Genomic DNA, 22,485 nt, shown 5'->3' with positions numbered 1-22,485 from the left:
CACTCCTGGCCGTCGTCTTCTACCCCAACGGGAGGCTCGCCGGCACCACCGGGTTCATGTCCCTCTACCTCCTGATGGACGAAGATGAAGGAGGCAGCGGGGCAGCCGCCGCCGCCGCAGCCGGGGACGACGTCCACGTGGTGTTCATTTTGATGATGCGCGACGTGGGAGGCGGGGCGCGGTATCTCACGTCCGGCAAGGTCGTCGCCGCCTTCGGCTGGAAGGGGGACGCGTGCGGCTACGAGCGCTTCGTCTCGCGCGAGCACTTCGTGGAGTTTTTCAAGAGCGGCGATCGCTTCGCGATCCGATGCGAATGCGACCTCACCGTTTTTCCGGCGGGCAGTCCGCCAGAGCTCGGAGCCAGCCGCCGAGGTGTCGTCGTCATGCTCTCTAGCCACTCGAGTCCATCCGACGAGAAGGCGCCGCCGCCAACGCCTGCCCCGGTGAATCCATCCGTCGGGAGGCCAGCACCACCACCGTCATCTGCCTCGCCGGCGCCATCTGATGGGCCGAGGGGACAGCCGCCGCCGGAACCACCCGTCCTGAGGGCCAGGGCGCCGCCACTGTCCGGGCTGCACGCGGATCTAGGCCGCCTCCTGGCGACGAAGGAAGGGGCAGACGTGGAGTTCGAGGTCGGCGGCAAGATTTTCGCCGCGCACAAGTCCGTGCTCGCCGCCCAGTCGGCAGTTTTCAAGGAGGAGTTCTTCGGCCCGACCAAGGAGGACACCAGCTACGTGCGCATCAGCGACATGCACCCGGAGTCGTTCGAGGCCCTCCTGCATTTCATGTACACCGACTCGTTGCCGGAGATGACCATGAATTCACGGAAAGATGGGGCCGTGCTCGCCGAGGATCTCCTCATCGCCGCCGGCCGGTACAACCTGAAGGATCTCAAGTCACTGACGGAGAACAAGCTGTGCAGCCATGTCGGCGTGAGCATGGTCCTGCTGATGTTGGCAATAGCGGAGCAGTACCAGTGCTGCAAGCTGAAGAAGATGTGCCTAGGGTTCATCGATTCTAGAGCCAACGCGTGGGCGATCATGGCGACGAACGACATTGAGAATCTGGCAAGAAGCAGCCCCTCTGCCATGTAGGATGTGATCGTTGAGATTTTGGAGACAAGGATGGCGAGGAACATGCGTCTCATCAAAGCTTTCATTTTTGCTTGCTGTTTCCAGATGCTCCTTTTGGTGTTTATTTGGTATTCTTAAAAAACATTAGAGATGCAGATTCTTCTAGAGAAACACTACGGCAAGCTTAACACTGGCCTGTATTGACGAAGTTATTTTAGTTTCAGCATACGTCGTAATCGTGTGGTACTTGGTCATTTTTCAATAAATGTTGTGAGCCTTATGTTTCCCTGTAGGAAAAAGTTTGGTTTAATATACACCCTTAAACTATCACAAAAGTCCAATTTTCAACCATCAACTATGAAATCGGATAACAGAGACCATCCAACTGTTGAAACCTGACAAATTTAGCCCCTTATTATAGGTGGTTTTCTATTTTATGAGAAATAAAAAAATTCAAATTTCAACTAAGAATTCATAAGTAATTCATTTTAAGTTAAAAAATCATGAAATAAGGATCAACTAAATATGTAACTATCTATTGGCACAATACTTGTAAGTTATTTGGATCTAATTCTTTTATGTTCATAATATTTGGATGTTTGTGGTTATGCCTATTTTTTAATAACTAAGATTCAAATAGAGCAATAATAGATATGTTCATATTCTTAGAAAATTTTTAGTACTAATTTCATATTTTTCTAATTTAAAATGAATTAGTTTTGATTTTTTTTAGATCTAACTAGAATTTTTTTAATTTTTTAAAAAATATAAAACGACCTTCGAAACCACCCTAAGAGCCAATTTGTCCGGTTTCAATAGTTGAATGGCCTCTGTTGTCCGATTTTACAGTTGAAAGTTTTAAAATGGACTTTTACGATAGTTGGAGGCCATAAATCAGACTTTTTTCTTTCCTATATGCGCGTCTTTTTGCGCATTTGGAGCATCACATTCACCTTAATTATGTGCTTTCTGCGATTTTGAAGAGGAGCATCCACTGTGCACCTGTACTGGAGCAGCTGTGCCATGGACAATAGTGGTGTTCTTCCGGAGTTCCAATGACCACTACCGGAAACCGCCTCTTTGCCGAGTGCCAAGTGGTTCGCCGAGTGCCAGAACACGGATACTCGGCAAAGAGCACGTTTGCTGAGTGCCGACGGTGCAGCACTTGGCAAACACACGGCACACGGTGACCATAGAGGGCCTCTAGGAAACCCTCTTTGCCCAGTGCTAAAGCCCAAGCACTCGGCAAAGATTTGAAATTTGCTGAGTGTTAGAAGCTGGGCACTCGGCAAACATTCAAACTTTGCCGAGTGCCAGAAGCCCGGTACTCGGCAAAGTTTCGAATCTTTGCCGAGTGCCGTACCGTTAGGCACTTGGCAAAGTCGCGGTTTGGCTCTCAGCAAAATCTTTGCCGAGTGCTCGAAAAAAACACTCGGCAAAGTCCGTTTTGCCGTCACAGGGTTTGCCGAGTGTTACACTCGGCAAAGCCTTTGCCAAGTGTAATAGGGTCTTTGCCGAGTGTTTACCTTGATCCGGTAGTGGACGATTCAAGATGCTTGGGATCATTGTACGCAGTAATTTACAAAAGTGATTTCTTGCAGAATAATTGGGCAAAAATTGATAACTAGTACAATCAGGGTGTGCATATAATCAACAACCAAGAAATCTGGTAGTTCGTTTGGAAGATCACGCGAAGGCGTGATTTGCAGGTCTACAACTGACGACGTGATCGCCAGAGAGAGAACGGCCGCGCGCCTCTAGCGTTCTGCCATGCCGGCGCCAATACCAAAGCCGCCGCCGCAACCATCAGCCCAGCAGGCAGCGACGCCGGCGGGAGCATCAAGCAGAGCGCCTCCACCGGCCGTGAGGGTGCTGCGCTCCTCCATCTCCATGTCCAGCCTGCCCGTGGATCTCGGCCGCCTCCTCGAGACCAAGCAGGGGCGTGGACGTGGACTTCGAGGTGTGCGGCAAGGTGTTCGCCGCGCACAAGATCGTGCTCGCCGCCCGGTCGTCAGTCTTCATGGCGGATTTCTTCGGCCCGGCCAAGGAGAAGGCCACCGTCGCTGCATTACATGTACACCGATGTCACACCCGGTTTTAAGGACAAAACCGAATGCATAACTATATGTATGCCAGTATCAAGTTTCATACATATAGAGACATCATAAGTGAATAATCAGTACAATATCATGAAAAAGAGAACTAAAACAAATAAAAGACTATCAGAGTTTTACAGCTTATCCTGGAAACGAAGGCTCCAAACTTCACAAGCAATCGACTAGGGGTTGCGCATGCCTAGAACTCAGCATCATCTTCAAAAGACTTCACAGCAACTTTCTCCTTCTGAGCAGCAGTAAGTAAGGATGAGTACACTTATGGTTGGTACTCAGCAAGGCCACAAGAAATAACCAGAAAGTGATTTAAATCCATCTTTAAGTTTATTAATCATGTGAGGGTCCAAGCCGCTCTTGACCGTGAGCACGGCTAACCGGTTAGTTTTAACTCTGCAGAGGTTCTACACTTTCACCACAATTCGCGTAAAAGTTCCGAAGAACTTTGAACCCAACCATGCAATGTGCTAGCTAGGCACAATACCACACTTCCGAGGTGTGATTGCATAGGGACGCTACGAGGCCTTTCCAAAGAATCACTATATGTACGCACTGGTCCCTTTTTCTGCGGTACCTCAGAAGACGAACCTTCCTTCACCCGCTCCTCAAAGCACGATAACCCGAAAAATCCACCAATCACCGCCCCAGCACGACATATAGATCATCTAGTTACTTAGCCAAGACCAGAGCCATATAGTATTGTGGTTGTACTGTTTTCTTGGGTGGTTCTCCATGTTCCAATTAAATCATAGTACTCTTGTAAATAAAGCATAGATAGAAGTATGGTTAGGGTCACTTGCTTTTCTCTAACGAAAAGCTACTCTTACTACTCTTCAGCTTTTGCTCACTTAGAACTCTTGATCTTCAATCTCCAAACAGCGATCTTTCTACTCGGAACAATCTTCAGGCAAACATACAAAGCAAACAAGAAGATACATCTAAGAACAATACACCAAACAAAAGAAAAGCTTTAAGAGAGCGTACTAACGGATAGGGCTCGCTGCTACGGTTACAAGAGCGCAAGAAACACGGAAAACGGAGCTAGGACATGGAAACTATGGGATAAACAATGAGTAAGGATTTGGTCGCGATTAACCAAAGGGTTATGGACTAATGGAAAAAAAATATTTGTGAGACACAACAAAGTGTGCTCACAGAGGATAAAAAGGTCATAAAGCTATTGCACACATCACAAGGATCACGTGAGCACAAGAATCGATGAAAACGGAGCTAAAACGAAGAAGTTATAGCTAAAACAAGGTTCTAGGGGCTTGTTTGTGAGGAAACAGAGCTTCCAGGGGTTAGATCTGAAGAAACCAGGGGCTAAAACCTAATTAACCATAGACTTCAAGGGCTAGCACGTAAAAACACCTAAGCAGGACTGCGGGTTCTATTTTGGAGAAGTTCAAGGGCTAAAATGAAAAACAAAGGACTGGTTTGTAAATACTTTTGAACTGTCTTGGACCGCGGGTTGATTCTCATAAAACCGAGGGTCTCTTTTGCAAAACAACCACACGAACCGGTATCTAGGGTTCTGGGGCGTCGGATCTGGATCTACCGGCTTGGATCGATCGGAGAAACTAATCTAATCTAAACCGTAGAAAGCGGATCGGGCGGACGGGATCAGGTCGGGGATGCGGCGGCGGCGCTGGGCTGCCGGCGGCGAGCTTCTACGGCGGCGCATGGCCGGACTTAGCCGAAATCGGCCGTTTGGACTTGGATTAGGCTCAGGTTTGGACGGGGAGGACGAGAGCGGCGCAGTGAACTCATCTGGGTGCTCTGTTGGGCGAGAGGGAGACCGGAGGAAGGCGCGCAACGGTGAGGGGCGGCGCGGACCGTCGGAGCTTGCTCCGGCGAGCCATCCCGCCCGGAACAGAGAGGGAAGAAGGGTAAAAGGAGCTGGCGATGTTGCTCACCACGACTCGGAGCTCCGGGGTTGCGTGGCCGACGAGGTTAGGCGGCGGAACGGCAGATCGGCGGCGGCACAGAGCTCTCGGGCTCCAATGGAGGCGGCGCGCTAGCGTTTCGCGCGAGAGGCAACGGCGGCTTCGAAGAAGGGTTCAAGAGGGTTTGGCGACGCTTATATAGGGCGGGGACGAGGCCTCGGCATGCGGGCCATGCAAGGCGCGGGGAGGCGCGCGCGGGGGCGGCGGACGGGCTCGAGCCAGAGTCCGGCTCGAGGTGGAGGACGCGCCCGACGGGCGGGCCCCACGCGTCGGCGACAGAGGGAGGAGGGGGGGCGCGAGCTGGGCCGGGGGGGAACTGGGCCGGCGGTGGGATTTTTTGGGCCGCGAGGAAAGAAGAAATAAGAGAGAGGGAGAAAGGAGAAGTGGGCCGGCTGGGCTGAAAAGAAGAAGGGGTAAAGGAAAGTCTTTTCTATTTTTTTAAAGGATTCAAACACATTCAATTCAAATTTGAATTCAAGAATTCAAATTCAAACTGAACAACAAACAATAAAACTATGCAAGGACAGCATGAATGCATAACCAACAAACAACCTCATTTAATTTAAAAAGCAAACGATTATTTTCTTTATACTAAATTCTCTGTAATGAAAAATAAATGTTGACAAAATTTTAAAAAATGATGTGAAAATTGTTGTTTTATTTTTAATTTTAATCACATCCTGAAATTCAAAAATTTCAGGGTGTGACAGAACTACCCCCCTTAAAAGGAATCTCGTCCCGAGATTCACAAAGCTAGCAAGAGACAAAGGTTTATGTGGGTAGCATCCGACACACATTAACTTCCCTCTCAAGTATTCCTTCTTGCAATGTATTCTTCTTAATTCCTGGTAACTCATACAAAACGCTTCACGGGTACTCAGTCTAATTCCTCCTTTAACTTCCATTCTTTCCACAGCTTCGTTAGCACATCTTTCGAAGAACATCCTTCGTACCTTGATAAAGTGATTTGAATAGAGCTTGATTGTTTCTTTCTGGCTTGGAGTCTTGTATCACCTCTCAAGTCTTCATGTAATTCTGTCATTAATTATCATTTTTTTTCACACCAACTGGCAAGATGTCCGTCTTCTCCACACTTGAGGCAATACAACCCAAGATCATGGGACCTGGTCTTCTTATACTTTGTTGGACAACTATGGGCATTGTGCCCTCCTTTACCACAATTGTAGCATGACCACTGAGTATTGTCTACATCTCGCTTTGCTGGGCATCTTCTAGTGTGATGATCTAACTTGCTACGGTTGCAACACTGTTGTGAAATATTCCCCTGTTCACATGAAATAGCAAGACATCCATCTGGGCTATTTTTCTGCTCCACCATAACTCTTTGCACATCATGATTCTTCTCGGTAGAGTTATCATGCGAAGGTTGAACAGCTTTAGGCTGTGGTTGGTTGAAACTGGATTGAGTACGGCTATCTGCCAATGGTTGCGGTAACTCCAACTTTTCTTGGCTTGCTTTACTAATTTGTTTCTTAGGCTGCTTGCTTCTTTTAAGCTGATATTCTTTGAAAGTGATAGTCCAATCCTCGACGTTTATAGTCGGATTTCTATCTTCAGCTTGAGTAACTCCTTCTTGGTTTGGAACATGCATAGATAACTTTCCATTGATATTTGAATGATAACGTTGCCTTGCTTCTGCTGTCATTAAGCTATCTTCTTGTAGACATTGACGGCCATAATGCTCACAACATTGGCACTTTTCTGAAGTCTTACTAATCTCATGTTGTTCCTCTATCTGTGGCTTTGGTGCTTCATAGTTTCTCTTACGCTTTTCATTGTTCCATGCTTCAGCTACTTGCCTCTTCACTGGTCCGGTAGGAATCTTTGCTTTGGTCAACTCCATGCTATGAGGTGATGCTATATTAGGCTGCAACCTTCCTTGTAAAACACGAGCTTGCATAGCTAACAGCTTCTCTTTATCAAATGGTGGCAGACCGGTTGGGACTTGATTATCACTGCTAACAGGGTTGTGGCTCCTAGGAAATGAGGCTTGCTCTGTAACATGTTGTTGGATATTGACCCTGGTTGGAACCATTGCTTGTACTCCCTGAGTTTGTGCTGGGATGTTGAGGTCTTCTTTCTCCTTTCTGCTGGGACTCACCATCTAGTTGCATGGTAAGGATAAGGTCAGTAGAGAGAATGAAAAAGAAAGATCGAATTAACAAGGCAAAATCCATGATACCCTCTTCAACTCTTGGTGGTCGCAACTTAAAGAAATCAAGGTGGAGGGGAGAAAGACATGGGGGTAACAAAAAGGAAAAGAGAGCATTCTTGTCTTCAGTTTCTTTCATTTGTTGATCATTGTAGACGAGTGTTGCCATGAACTTCTTTCTTGACATCCTTTAAAGGATTAGGTAGAAAGATAGAAGATAACAAGGAGGTGGGAGGTACATAAGAACCCATCTAGATAACTGATGTCATTGTAGGTAGAAGACCCACAATACACCAACAATCATTACAAAGAAGCGAATCAAACAAGGTCATAAAGACAAGCATCATCATGCAAACACAAAATTCCACCAGTCAACACGATGCTAACGTTGTTAATAGGGCTAGAAGGGGTACTCCTAAGCATGGTTATATCTTCCAGCTTCGTTGTTGATGACACTTGCCTCCTTCAACTTGTCCAGCGTTGACTCCACCATCATGATTGCAGTGGGAGTGTCATAATCTCGCTCAGGCTTGATTCTTTGGTGGAGCTTTGAATCCTTCATCCAACTTTAGCAGGAAAGTGGACACGTGGTACCATTTTCCAATTGCTTCAACTTGACTCCTCATGATCAACTTAGCAGCTACATTCTTTCGGTAACTTGGACATGCATTAGGATACGTGTCACGGATCATCTAAGGATTTTTGGATTCAAAAGAGACACTTTGGAATCAAAAGTCAAGGGATGAATCCAAAGCGGCATTTATTTGGAAAGAAATGAGAGGGTGTCGGGAATCAGGAAAAGAGATATTTGACATAGGGTCGAACATCAATAAAATTGGGAGTAGGTCAATAAACATAGAGTAAGCATTTTACATTTGCAATTAAGGAAGTGCAAATGAAAAGAGGGTCGCTGAAAATGCGAGTTGTCAAGGCTAATTAGGAAAAGAAAATAATTAAGAAGAGAGAATATTCAACGGAGGGGGTCAAAGAACAAGCAGGAATAGATTTGATATCAAAAGAAACCTTAGAGCACGGCCAATGCTATCTAGGCTTACGTCCTACAGTCGATACAGCTCTGATACCACTTCTGTCACACCCGGTTTTAAGGACAAAACCGAATGCATAACTATATGTATGCCAGGATCAAGTTTCATACATATAGAGACATCATAAGTGAATAATCAGTACAGTATCACGAAAAAGAGAACTAAAACAAATAAAAGACTATCAGAGTTTTACAGCTTATCCTGGAAACGAAGGCTCCAAACTTCACAGGCAATCGACTAGGGGTTGCGCATGCCTAGAACTCAGCATCATCTTCAAAAGACTTCACAGCAACTTTCTCCTTCTGAGCAGCAGTAAGCAAGGGTGAGTACACTTATGGTTGGTACTCAGTAAGGCCACAAGAAATAACCAGAAAGTGATTTAAATCCATCTTTAAGTTTATTAATCATGTGAGGGTCCAAGCCGCTCTTGACCGTGAGCACGGCTAACCGGTTAGTTTTAACTCTGCAGAGGTTGTACACTTTCACCACAATTCGCGTAAAAGTTCCGAAGAACTTTGAACCCAACCATGCAATGTGCTAGCTAGGGACAATACCACACTTCTGAGGTGTGATTGTATAGGGACGCTATGAGGCCTTTCCAAAGAATCACTATATGTACGCACTGGTCCCTTTTTCTGCGGTACCTCAGAAGACGAAGCTTCCTTCACCCGCTCCTCAAAGCACGATAACCCAAAAAATCCACCAATCACTGCCCCAGCACGACATATAGATCATCTAGTTACTTAGCCAAGACCAGAGCCATATAGTATTGTGGTTGTACTGTTTTCTTGGGTGGTTCTCCATGTTCCAATTAAATCATAGTACTCTTGTAAATAAAGCATAGATAGAAGTATGATTAGGGTCACTTGCCTTTCTCCAACGAAAAGCTACTCTTACTGCTCTTTAGCTTTTGCTCACTTGGAACTCTTGATCTTCAATCTTCAAACAGCGATCCTTCTACTCGGAACAATCTTCAGGCAAACATACAAAGCAAACAAGAAGATACATCTAAGAACAATACACCAAATAAAAGAAAAGCTTTAAGAGAGCGTACTAATGGATAGGGCTCGCTGCTACGCTTACAAGAGCGCAAGAAACACGGAAAACGGAGCTAGGACATGGAAACTATGGGATAAACAATGAGTAAGGATTTGGTCGCGATTAACCAAAGGTTTAAGGACTAATGGAAAAAAAATATTTGTGAGACACAACAAAATGTGCTCACAGAGGATAAAATGGTCATAAAGCTTAAAAAGGTCATAAAGCTATTGCACACGTCACAAGGATCACGTGAGCGCAAGAATCGATGAAAACGGAGCTAAAACGAAGAAGTTATAGCTAAATCAAGGTTCTAAGGGCTTGTTTGTGAGGAAACAGAGCTTCCAGGGTTAGATCTGAAGAAACCAGGGGCTAAAACCTAATTAACCATAGACTTCAAGGGCTAGCATGTAAAAACACCTAAGCAGGACTACGGGTTCTATTTTGGAGAAGTTCAGGGGCTAAAACAGAAAACAAAGGACTGGTTTGTAAATACTTTTGAACTATCTTGGACCGCGGGTTGATTCTCATAAAACCGAGGGTCTCTTTTGCAAAACAACCACACGAACCGGTATCTAGGGTTCTGGGGCGTCGGATCTAGATCTACCGGCTTGGATCGATCGGAGAAACTAATCTAATCTAAACCATAGAAAGCGGATCGGGTGGACGGGATCAGGTCGGGGACGCGGCGGCGGCGCTGGGCTGCCGGCGACGAGCTTCTACGGCGGCGCATGGCCGGACTTAGCCGAAATCGGCCGTTTGGACTTGGATTAGGCTCGGGTTTGGACGGGGAGGACGAGAGCGGCGCAGTGAACTCATCTGGGTGCTCTGTTGGGCGAGAGGGAGACCGGAGGAAGGCGCGCAACGGTGAGGGGCGGCGCGGACCGTCGGAGCTTGCTCCGGCGAGCCATCCCGCCCGGAACAGAGAGGGAAGAAGGGTAAAAGGAGCTGGCGACGTTGCTCACCATGACTCGGAGCTCCGGGGTTGCGTGGCCGACGAGGTTAGGCGGCGGAACGGCAGATCGGCGGCGGCACATAGCTCTCGGGCTCCAATGGAGGCGGCGCGGTAGGGTTTCGCGCGAGAGGCAATGGCGGCTTCGAAGAAGGGTTCAAGAGGGTTTGGCGACTCTTATATAGGGCGGGGACGAGGCCTCGGCGTGCGGGCCACGCAAGGCGCGGGGAGGCGCGCGCGGGGACGGCGGACGGGCTCGAGCCAGAGTCCGGCTCGAGGTGGAGGACGCGCCCGACGGGCGGGCCCCACGCGTCGGCGACAGAGGGAGGAGGGGGCGCTAGCTGGGCCGGGGGGGGGGGGGACTGGGCCGGCGGTGGGATTTTTTGGGCCGCGGGGAAAGAAGAAATAAGAGAGAGGGAGAAAGGAGAAGTGGGCCGGCTGGGCTGAAAAGAAGAAGGGGTAAAGGAAAGTCTTTTCTATTTTTTTAAAGGATTCAAACACATTCAATTCAAATTTGAATTCAAGAATTCAAATTCAAACTGAACAACAAACAATAAAACTATGCAAGGACAGCATGAATGCATAACCAACAAACAACCTCATTTAATTTAAAAGGCAAACGATTATTTTCTTTATACTAAATTCCCTGTAACAAAAAATAAATGTTGACAAAATTTTAAAAAATGATGTAAAAATTGTTGTTTTATTTTTAATTTTAATTACATCCTGAAATTCAAAAATTTCAGGGTGTGACAACCGACTCGCTGCCGGCGACGGTGATGAACGCGAGGGAAGAGGCCGCCGTGATAGCCCAGGATCTGATCGTGGCGGCTGACCGGTACAATCTCAAGGACCTGAAGCCGGTCACTGAGAACAAGCTGTGCAAGCACAGCTTCAGCGCAAGCTCGGTGCTGCCGATGCTGCTGGTAGCCGAGCACCACCAGTGCTGGAAGCTCAAGGACAAGTGCCTGGTGTTCATCGCTGCTGGGAGGAACACGAGAGCGATCATGGCGACGGATGACGTCGAGCATCTGGCGAGGCGTTGTCCCTCTGCTGTCAAGGAAGTGCTCACCAAGATTCTGGACGCAAGGGAGGCGACGCCAAGCAACCCTCTGATGGTCAGCGTAGATGCCTCCTTCTACATTTATGCATTGATTTTCATGGTGCCCTTGGGCTTATGTGTTCTTCGTGTGTTATTCCGTTAAAATTGGTGATCTAGTTGTCGATCCAACTCGAATGGATCGGAGCTTGTGTGGCTGATCTTTACACATAATGCTCTTTTTTACACTCTTTTTCAAGAATCAGTTCAGTTCCATTTAAATAGATAATGAAAAGAAAAATCCAGTACGCATGCATTTTGGCAGTCTTATGTCATTGCTTTTTGTCTGGTTCGTTCTAGCTTGCCTGCATGTGTACGTATATTCAAAGTTTATGAATTCTGTTGTGATTCAGAAGAAAGGGAAAAAGAATCTCTGAACTATGTGAGAACATCACTGCCGTGCCATGTCAACCTTATGTTATGAAGGGTGAATTTTAGTAAGGAGCCTGCGGGCAGTAGTAAATTTGGCGTTAACTAGCTGTTCACCAGTCACAAAAAGGTTATGAGTTCAGCATCTACGTTTGAAGCGGCACGATGCATTTTGAGTTTCACTTACGATGAGATAGAAGAAGGGGATGCAACAACAGCTTGGGAACATGCATGTTGTGTGGTGTATGTGACACTGTCTTTGCAAGTTTCTTGAGAATGTGCAAGTAAAATCCTATCTACACGTACAACTCAAAATTTCAGCGACGGAACAAGATGGTCAGCTTGGCTCGGCTCAGCTAGTTGCCAATCTTGTGCAGCGTTGATCTCTCTTCCTGTAGCATATGCCTGGAAGAAGTACCAGTAAGCTTCTTGGTTTAAGAGATTGTGTGCCGTTCTGAAACTCAATCTTGGTCAACCATGATACGATTTTATTAACAGAAGAACATCTATCATCATTTATCAACATCTAGATCAATACACCTACTTCATCTAAGGTGCCGATGCTTGATTACACCATCGCTTACAAGAACCATTACGCTGTAGTGATTGTGTGGCGCAGCGGCCTGATTTAATCGTCCCCGCCGGCAAGGCTCGTCTCCTGAATCCTGATGCAATGCCATTGCTAGCCATCAGCACTAGACGTCTGCTTTAGCTGCGGTCTGAGCAGAAGCTCTCGGCTGCGTTCTTGCTACGTAGACATCCCTATTCAGAAAGAGAGATACGAGAGAAACAATACCATGGGTTAGTCCATGATCCTTGTTGCCAATGCCTTGGCCTAATACAAACTGAAACTTATCTGTAACTGCAAAGGTAGGTAACAAAGTTCTTCAGAGAAAAAAAATGCAAAGGTAGGGACTGAAGAGTATGTTGATTGGATTGGATGTCTCTGCTTTTGCACGAAGTTAATTCAGAATCAGGTAGCAATCAGGGAACAAATTGCAAGTTTCTTCATAATCAGGTGGCAGCAGCAGAAGAAGAAAAAACAAGGGAACAGAAGAACAGGAAGCAAGTCATCCCTTGCGTCAGAGTTACCCACTGCGTCAGGTAACAACCGTCTTATCTTTGCTAGATAAGTATATATCTTTTCTTGTTCTGCTCCTATGTTTGAAAGTTTCATCGTAATGCACGAGTGGCAGCCTTCTGCAGTTTCCAGCAACAGACAAATTGTACACCGTACTGCTGAAAAAAAGGGAAATTGAATCGTTGGCTCGGAGCTTAACTGGATAGCTTTCTTTCTTTTTTCTTTTTTTTGAAGCGGCAACTGGATAGAGAAGCTTATTTTATTTTTCATTTTTTTTGGGCATCAGACTGGGGCATAATCACACCATTTCAAAAGTTAAATCAGCTCATCACCACTGTACTAAATATGGTTTGACCCTGCTGGATCAACTGTGCCCCCATTGTCATCCTTGGTCAGAACTCAGAATCAGAAGAACACCATTGTTGTATTGCTAGCAAGTGAAAAAAAAAATGATCTGGAACACAAGGAAATATGCCCTCTTACAATGATTTGGGGAAACACGCAAACTTTCCATGTCAGTATAGGAGCCAGAGACAGGCAAAATGGAATTCGTTGCGAAGATTTCATGTACTGAAGATGAGCTTCGTTGCGTTGCCCTCTCTTGCAATGGTTTTGACAAACAGCAACGAACATTCCATGCTACTACTACTACAGCATGACCCACAGAAATAAGCAAAAAGTTACCTATTGAAGCCTACATTATTAAGTCCATATAGTATTAAATGTAGCAATTAAACATGAGCTTCATACATCGCTACACATAACAATCATGCAAGCTTCATTCATTCAGTCTACAAAACTGATAGATGCTGCATTACACTGAGCAATAACCACCACCCATTTTGAGAGAAGTGACCACCTTCAGCCCCTGCCAAACAGTCAACTGAAGGTTCAGTTCAAGGAGGGCAGCAAGTACAGTTTCTGTGAGCATTGAGCCTTAAGACTTGCAACGAAGCAAACAATCCCATAAGTTTGTTCTGTACCCTAAGTTTCAACCAAGGCCATAAGGTGGTTCAGTTCCTTGCTTGCAATGGTTCTCACGCTCATCTAGAGTTAAAAAAAAAATTGTGAGAGTATCAGTATTATTGGCGAAGTTCCAACATGCAGATGCAGTTGCCCATGTCAAATGTTTGAAGATATTCTACCATGGAGAAGCTGATCGATCGGTCATTGGTAAAATTGCATCGCAGGTTTGAGGTCACTTTGCTAATGCTGAAGGAAATGCTAGCATGGAGACTATGGGTCCGTTTGGTTGCCTGGCTAACTCCTAGCCAGGCTCTCCAGAGCGAACCAGCGGACGTTTTGGTTGCCTGTTTAAGCATCTTAGCCAGGCTCTACCAATGCAAGGAGGGGGCTTTAGGCAGGCTTGCTGGAAACGCGAAGATCGAGCGTTTCCACGGAGCCAGGCTCCGCTGAGGCATCTTCTCGGATTAGATCACCTCCCGGTCTCTCTCACGGTGCTCTCTCGAGTTGAACTCTGCAAGCGCCCGCGGAGCTCGCCGGAGCCCGCTCGTGGATGGGGAGCTCACCCGTCGCCCGCAGAGCTGCAGGTCTGAGGCTGGCACGCAGCTCGCCGCTCGTCCGCCCGCGGCTGGGGAGCTCACCCGCCGCCTGCGGAGCTGCAGGTTGGAGGCTGGCGCAGAGCTCACCTCCCTCCCCCTGACGAAGCTTGGCCCCAGTAGCGGAGCGCGCCCGCCCGCGGCCGGCGCGGAGCTCAGCTTTCCCCCTCCGAACGAAGCTCGCCCTCGACAGAGGAGCAAGCCCGCTCGCGCACGGCGGAGGAGCACGCTCGGTGCGGCTAAATTTCTGCAGCCGGGAGGAGCTTTGTGGATGCGTTCATGGTGACGGAGCTCACCCATGCGCAGCCCGGCGCAGCTCGCCCCGCGCGCGGCTCCCACTCGTGCTGCTCTCACCCGTCCTTGCCGCTGCTTCTGTGCTCTTCCTCTTCCTCCATAGACCCCTTATAAATTGATCTCTTCATGGGTTGATTTGCACTTCCAATTGCAATTGCTCACTCATACGAAGAGCACACATGGCAGACATGGGTGAGGAGGCGGGGGGCTTGTGCAAGGTAAGCTAGAGACAGGGCCGTATCTAGGCCCGTGCGGGCCGTGCGACCGCACAGGGCCCCCAAATTTTAAGGGCCCCAAAATATAACGAGTATACTAGGTATAATTATATAGTAGATTTTGTTTTAGTTATATTTTGATCTAATACGAAGCAAACTGTAGCCCAAATATGTCATAGAAGAAGAAATATGCTGCTTGACCATTGTCTTTCAATCAAATCTGCAGATCGCAGTGCAATCTTTTTCGGTTCCACTATAACCGCTCGCCAGGCACGGCACAAGTCACATCTGCACTTCCACTTCCGGATTTCACTGGGCACTCGCAGGCGCAACGATGGTACTAGGGTCCAGTTCATAGTTTCGCACAGGGCCTTCGAATTTGCCGGTACGGCCCTGGCTAGAGATCTTCTGGGCGGCGGCATGGATGATTGGATGAACGGACGAGTAAGTTGGAGACGGGCCTCCCGAACGCCGCCATTCTAGCTCTATCCCAGCAGCTGGTCGCCGTGCAGCTCGGCGGACTGCGCTCACCACCGCATGGCTCACCGCTTACGGCCCAGAGAAGAGAGGAAAAGCAGAGAAAGGAGGAGGTGAAGGACTGCAACAGCTCACCGCTCACAAAAGAAGAGGTAACGCCACCCAAGAGTACAGCAAAACCAAACACAACAATATCGACAGTAAAAAAAAACACAACAATATCGACAGTAAAAAATAAACACAACAATATCAAACCAGGCTCCATAGATGCAAGCAACCAAACATGAGCAAATATACTAGTGAAGCCAGGCTTAGACTGACCTGGCTCCAAATCCTAACCAGGCTAGAATAAGCCAATGAACCAAACAGACCCTATGGTTTTACGTTTAGGCATGGAGACCGATAGTTTCACAGGCTGAAGTTGGTGCCGATGACCACGAAAATGAAAATCATCATCTTTTACACGAGACGGGAGGGTCAGTTCTTTGGATGCTACTTGTCTTGATGATTTATACAAGTGAGATGGAGAAAATAAGAATCAGTCAATCAGTGCGTTCAATTTATGATCCCTCATAGCAGAGAGGTCTGCTCATTTCTCTGTTTGCTTGTGGTGGGAAAGCTGGATTGTGATCACCAGTTTTGAACCAAAAAAATAAGAAACATTTGACAGTGTAACTGCAGGAAGTGAAAATCAATCTACGGCAACGACAACGACAACGAGAACCTGTCAAGTAGAACGTGGGTACATTTCGAAATGCTCCCTCGCTTGACTCCATCACTACTACAGATTGGGTCATTTGTCCCGGTTCCAAAGGGCTATTTGTCCCGGTTTTGGAAGCGGGATTCGGCCGCCGGGACAAAAGCCTCTGGAGGCTTTTGTCCCGGGTGGTAGAACCGGGACAAAAGGTCCCTCACGCTAAAAAATCTTTGCGTCTTGCGGGATTCGAACCCAAGACCTATTGCCTAGCGCATGGCTTCCTTACCAACTCAGCTAAGTAGTACATGTGACTCAGTAAAGAATAACTCTCTTTTGAACTATCACGTGGAGGGGTCTTTTATCCGGGTTGGTAACACCAACCGGGATAAAAGGGTCACCCTTTTGTCCGGGTTGGTGTTACCAACCGGGATAAAAGGGTTGGGGCTTTTGTCCCGGGTGGAGCCACCAACCGGGACAAAAGTCCCTTGTCTCCCCCGCTGGCCCGGCTAGCCTTTATACCCGGGACAAAAGCCACCTATTGTCCCGGGCCGAAAGGCAACCGGGACAAATGGCCTGGAACAAAAACCTATTATGTAGTAGTGCATGAAGTAAAAAAATGAAAACCGATCCCCCCAAACTCGCTCGCCTTGCCGCGCGAGTGAACTATGGGAACACCGACGAGATCCTCGCCTCCCAGCTAGCCACTCACCGCGGTGCGGCAACGGGGCGTCACGCGCACGGAGCTAGGGTTAGCGCAGGAAGCTGAGCAAGGGGGGTCGGATGGGGAGCGGACAGACCTGAGTGGCGGGGGCGGTGCCTCGGCTTCCAGGACCGGCAAACGCGCTGCAGGGGTCCCTCGGCTTCCAGGACCGGCAAACGCGCTGCAGGGGTCGGGGACGCGGTGGCAAGAAAATTGCATTTTTGGGACTCGAAACATTGTGCTTCGCTATTTTAGAACTTCAAACATCGACTTCGTTAAAACGACCTTTGAAATTCAAACATCGACTTCGTTAAAACGACCTTTGAAACATTGGCTCTTCGCTATACATGACATTTGCTCCTTTTAATCAATTTAGTAAATCAAAATACATGTATTTGCACCCTCTAGGACCCTTTTGCCCTTATGCCTAAACCCTACACACTCAACGTGACCTCCGTTTTCCTCCCGACGCATCCTCCCGACGCCGACATCCGCCGCCATGGATGGCTCTCCTCCCGAGATCGCCATAGAGCCCTCTCTGCCCGACGCTGCCATGGCCTCGCCGCCCGATCCATCCTCATCTACTCCCGACGCCGCCATGGAGGGCCAAGGCGCAACGGCCTGTAGCCTGGCTGCCTCTGCCCTAGCTGCCTCAGGCCTAGGCACGCCGGCTGTTGGCCTTGGCGATGGTGGCTGCTGCGCGCCGGCCGTCGGCCTTGCCGAGCCGGCCGTTGGCCTTGCCATGCCCGTCGACGAGTGCTGCAGCGCGCCGGCCGCGGGTCTTGCTGCGCGGGTCGACGAGTGCCTTGCTCCTCCCGACGCCAGTGCTATAGCCCTTGCTAGAACGTTGTTGCCCACTACTCCTCTTCAAGCAGTAGAGTACAACCTTCCTGTACTTGAAGTGCAAAGGTAATAGCCATAATGAATCTATTTTTTTACCTGTACAGTAGTAGGCAGTAGTACTAAAAATTGTTTTTTCTTGTTTAGTTTCCAAGTAGATCATGTGGAAAATATAGAAATAGTTGACTGGGATAGTATACAGATAGTGGAGACACATGATGAAGAAGGTCGTATTGCCGTTATGAGTGAGAACCAGATGTGTGAGCTTTTAGGTTTGTCAGAGGAGGAAGCAAGAAATATACCTGCACAGGGTTTTGAACGCCGAATGGATGAACAGGGGCATGATGATGAGCTTGGGCAAAAATAATGATGGTGCTGAAATTCCTACCAGTGATGCCATACCAGGTGAGCATCGTCCATCTTCAGCGTCTCGCCGGAACCATGCGCCAACATCGTCCAGCATGCTCACAGTAGTAGGCGACGAGGGGCGTTCGTGCTTCTGCCCTGTCGGCGCGCCGCAGTTAGGGCAGCTGCCCCTTGGCTCCGCGTCGCTTGCCATCGAGGCGGGAGGTGCCGGCGCGCTGCAACACTCGTCGACTGGCGTGGCAAGGCCAACGGCCGGCGCGGGAAGGCCGGGGGCCGGCGCGCCGCGGCCGCCGTCGACCCGTGCGGCAAGGCCAGCGGGCGGCGCGCTGCGGTCGGACGTCGGCGTCGGGAGGAAAACGGAGGTCACGTCGAGTGTGTAGGGTTTAGGCATAAGGACAAAAGAGTCCTAGAGGGTGCAAATACATGTATTTTGATTTACTAAATTGATTAAAAGGAGCAAATGTCATGTATAGCGAAGAGCCAATTTTCAAAGGTCGTTTTAACGAAGTCGATGTTTGAAGTCCTAAAATAGTGAAGCACAACATTTTGAGTCCCAAAAACACAATTTTCTCCGTGGTGGCCGCGCGCCGACCGGGCCGCAGTGGATGCCACATCGCGCAGGAGTCGCCGCCATGCCGCCGCCGCCGCTCTTCTTCTTCCCCCTTCGGTTGTTCCAGCAGAGGAGGCTCCTTGAGCGGCCTCACTGAGCCATGTTTGGGCTATAGCGGGCCGCCATCTGTGTGCGAAGGCCCATTTAAAGTTCACTCAGAGAAAGGAAATCTGGGCCTTTTTTCATTTTTATATTTTAAAAAAATTCAAAAATATATGTCGGGGAAATTTTCAAAAATGGGTGTCTGTCGCCCCACTAATGGGCAACAGGGTGCCTGTCGCCCATCCAGTGGGCGACATGACCTAAATGTAAAAAAATTTACATTTAGGTCATGGCGCCTAGGGCGCATTAAACAGTGAACTTGTAAAATTGATATAAAATCGTAGAAAAATCGAAAAAATACAAATTCAACTGTTCTGGATTCTATGAAATAATATCTACAACTTTTGTTACATAAAGTTTTTCATTTGATCAATGTATCTAAATCAAGAAAAATAGTTCTTGTACCTAGAAAAATCTGAAATAATTCATTTGGTCTAGTTGTGCTTATCTAAAATTACCAAACTTTTTTTATAGCTCTTAGGAAATAAAATAATGGTACTGTAAAAGTTATGACTTCTAATACTCAGTATAGCAGCATGGATAAATAACCCATTTAAACTAGACATATTGTAAGATCTAATTTAAAAACTTATTCTAGAAATGTTTTTTGGGCCTACCAATTTTGTACAAGCCTATGCTTACCATATACAACACTCTGACCAAAGATGACATGCATCCAAAGGATGGATCTTGAGATTTAAATAAAAGTGCGTTAAATTGGTATTTAAAATAGAGCAAGATACATTGATCAAATGAAAAACTTTATGTAACAAAAGTTGTAGATATTATTTCATAGAATCCAGAACAGTTGAGTTTGTATTTTTTTGATTTTTCTATGATTTTATATCAATTTTACAAGTTCTCTATTTAATGCGCCCTGGGCGCCAGGACCTAAATGTAATTTTTTTTACATTTAGGTCCTGTCGCCCACTAGATGGGCGACAGGCACCCTGTCGCTCATTAGGGGGGCGACAGGCACCCATTTTTGAAAATTTCCCTATTCGGCATATATTTTTGAAATTTTGTTTTTTAAAATATAAAAATGAAAAAAGCGCGGAAATCTGTGCACCCGCGGCGGCCCATTTTGCATATCCTAATTTCTATATGTTAAAGCCGCACGCCTCCGCAGCACCTCATTGGGCCGCGACAGTAAAAAAACTCTACAGCATCGAATTGCATATCTATGGCTCCCGTTTCACTTCAACTCCGGTAAAAATCTTAGCTTCCACACCTTTCTTCTTCCCCGACAAGCTTGCCGTGAGGGGTGTGGATAGCTGGCGCTATTGGCCGGAGGACGCGGCGCGGTGGCTCCGGCGTGGCCGCTAGCCCGGTGAAAGAGCATCTAGGCCCTAGTGGGTTTTGGAGCATTGATTGACAATACGATTAAAGGACTAACTTGTTTGCATAAGATTATGAACATGTATTTAATTATGAAATGTGTATTAAAAGAGATGGCTCAAGTGTTGCAAGCAAGCGTGTTTATCCCATTGGTATAATGTGTATGTGACAAGCAAAATAAGAAAAGGAAAATAGAGCAAAGTATTCATGATTGATATAAAGACTCTAATATTTGCAAAGGCTTGTTTCGATCTATGATGTAATTTAAAGTGACAAGTAAAGGTTTTGTGAATGAGATGTGATATGCTTATGCATAATCTCAAATATGGAAGATCTCGTCACATGTGATAAATGGTTATTAAATAAAGAAGCAAACAAGGCAAAAGAGAATGAGACATGAGTTGATGCATATATGATGTCTCAAATTGAAAAGCTTGCATATAAGATTGAATTGAGAATTCGAATTGACAATAAAAATTTCATGCATGACACAAATCAATATGAGTTCAAGATGGACGGTTAGTATAAAGGTAGAGGACCGAGAGGCGTGTTACAAGAGGCTACGCAAGTGACGGCTTGGGGGGAGCAAAGAAACCGATACGGGTCAAAGGCCGGAGATCCTAGAGTCATGGAGAGCTCTATGTTGAAGAGTGTCATTATTCAAGAAAAGAAGGTGACTTGTGAATCAAGGTGGATTTCATTCCTATGCAATTCAAAGATTCAAAGTCACTAGCTCAAAGCGGGTATGCTCAAAAGAAAGAAGATGTTGATGCCCTCACGGTATTGATCGAAGAAAAGTCGGCATGATCATATTATGAAGAAGCTCAAGTAATCGTGGAAATTGTATATTTCATTTGTGCACTTGAGTATAGGTATGCCGTACTATCAAGAGGGATGCAACATCAGTAGGTTTAGACAATACCAAAAGTACTCAAATCAGTCCCTAGAGAGTTTAGCCTAAGGAGTGAGAGCTAACTGCAGAAAATAGAGAGGGACCGGTCTGACCGGTCTGAGCAGGGTGAGCCTCCAATGGCTAGTTTTCAAAAGAGACCGGTATGACTGGTCTAACACAGACAGTGCAACGGCTAGTTTTGTGAGAAGGGGTATTTATACCCCATGACTTCACCCATTCGGGGGTGCTGATGCTAGAATATTTCAGAACATCTTGAGAGCCTTGTGAGCACTTGTAGAGTCCTCCCCAACCTCTCTTTGTGAGAGTTGCTTGATTCAAGGTGAATCTTTAAGTTGGGTTGAGTGAATCCATTCCTTGAGAGCCATTTGAGCAAGAGAGAAACATCCCGAGCTTTGAGCACTTGAGGTTGCGTCGGCCAACTCGATTGAAGCATTTGTTACTCTTGGAGCATCGGCTCCTAGACGGCTAGGCGTCGCCGGCTAGCTCCCAAGGTTGTGGTGAGCAGCGGCAAGTTTGTTGCGACTTCGATCGTGTGCCAAGAGGGCGCATGGTCATATAGTGGAGAAGAGGAGATAGCTTGACCTTGGGGTCACTACGAGCTTCCTCAACGGAGAGTATGATTCACACGTGGGTGCACGGGGTGAATCCGAACTTCGGTCAAACAAATCACCGTGTCTTCATTGCATCATCTCTATTTCGGTTTGATTTACTTACCTTGCATTTAGAGTTTTGAGTTTGAATTGTGCTTCCGCTCAATCTGACCGGTCCAGGCAGTCCCAGCAGGGATTAAGCGCCAAATTTTGAAGAAAAGCCTATTCACCCCCATCTAGGCTACGACATTGTGTGATCAAGATCCTTTCAATTGGTATCAGAGCTTTGGTCTCCGGATTGAAGCCTCACCGCTTGGAGAATCACCATGTCGACATTTTGCGAGGTACCGTTTGAGCCCCTTGGTATAAATGGCTCAAACTATATTTCTTGGTCAGCTCATATTCGTAATATGCAAAGGAACATGGGTCCTTCTTTTGAGCAAGCCATAAAGACTAGCATTCTACCTAAAAGATTTAAAAATTTGTCAAATGAAGAAAAGGAATGCTTGTTGTGTAATCGTCGTGTAATTGACCACTTGTTTGAAAGCATGGAAAAAGATTTTGCAGATTCTATACAAGAGGAAAAGAAATTTGCAAAGATACGTCTTGATGCATATAGTCTTTGGAAACTTCTAGAGGCAATATGTGAAGAAGATAGTGATGACAAAGATCAAGAAGAAGATGAAGGGTCACTAGATGAGTATATTACTTCAGAGAATCATACTCATCCTCTTGTAGCTTCTTCCGATGATCAAGGAAGAAAAGGAGCAAAGTCTGCTGGTTCCCTGTTGGAACTGGTCAGACCGGTCTGTGTGACCGGTCAGACCGGTCTGACCAGGGGACGGAGCAAAGAGAGCAAAAAGTGCTCCCGACGGCGATCAAGGCAAGCAAGAGCT

General features: G+C 47.0%; 2 protein-coding genes and 1 pseudogene across 2 annotated transcripts; 2 read left to right on the top strand and 1 right to left on the bottom strand.

Annotated features, from left to right (window-relative positions):
• LOC120663016 overlaps positions 1-16,978 on the bottom strand; it is a 37,267-nt pseudogene extending 20,289 nt beyond the window's left edge.
• On the top strand, positions 57-1,094 carry LOC120659107 (BTB/POZ and MATH domain-containing protein 2-like). The gene has a single exon (XM_039937163.1). It carries the CDS (start codon positions 57-59, stop codon positions 1,092-1,094), a length of 1,038 nt encoding a protein of 345 aa, XP_039793097.1.
• On the top strand, positions 2,844-11,544 carry LOC120659106 (BTB/POZ and MATH domain-containing protein 3-like). The gene is made up of 3 exons (XM_039937162.1): positions 2,844-3,033; positions 6,943-6,965; positions 11,086-11,544. Exons 1-3 carry the CDS (start codon positions 2,844-2,846, stop codon positions 11,542-11,544), a joined length of 672 nt encoding a protein of 223 aa, XP_039793096.1.
• Positions 16,979-22,485: the final 5,507 nt, after the last annotated feature.

This window comes from Panicum virgatum, chromosome 2N (assembly GCF_016808335.1).
Source record: "Panicum virgatum strain AP13 chromosome 2N, P.virgatum_v5, whole genome shotgun sequence".
Taxonomy (NCBI): domain Eukaryota; kingdom Viridiplantae; phylum Streptophyta; class Magnoliopsida; order Poales; family Poaceae; genus Panicum; species Panicum virgatum.
The sequence above is the reverse complement of the archived record's forward strand: the minus strand, read 5'-3'. Positions and strand labels throughout refer to the sequence as shown.

What these genes read in the sequence shown, in the direction of transcription:
- LOC120659107 (XM_039937163.1), top strand. Translation starts at nt 57, where the DNA reads ATGTCCCTCTACCTCCTGATGGACGAAGATGAAGGAGGCAGCGGGGCA.
- LOC120659106 (XM_039937162.1), top strand. Translation starts at nt 2,844, where the DNA reads ATGCCGGCGCCAATACCAAAGCCGCCGCCGCAACCATCAGCCCAGCAG. An exon ending in GCGTGGACGTGGACTTCGAG is followed by an intron (nt 3,034 to 6,942) that starts GTGTGCGGCAAG and finishes TCCATGCTTCAG; the next exon opens with CTACTTGCCTCTTCACTGGT. An exon ending in CTTGCCTCTTCACTGGTCCG is followed by an intron (nt 6,966 to 11,085) that starts GTAGGAATCTTT and finishes CAAAAATTTCAG; the next exon opens with GGTGTGACAACCGACTCGCT.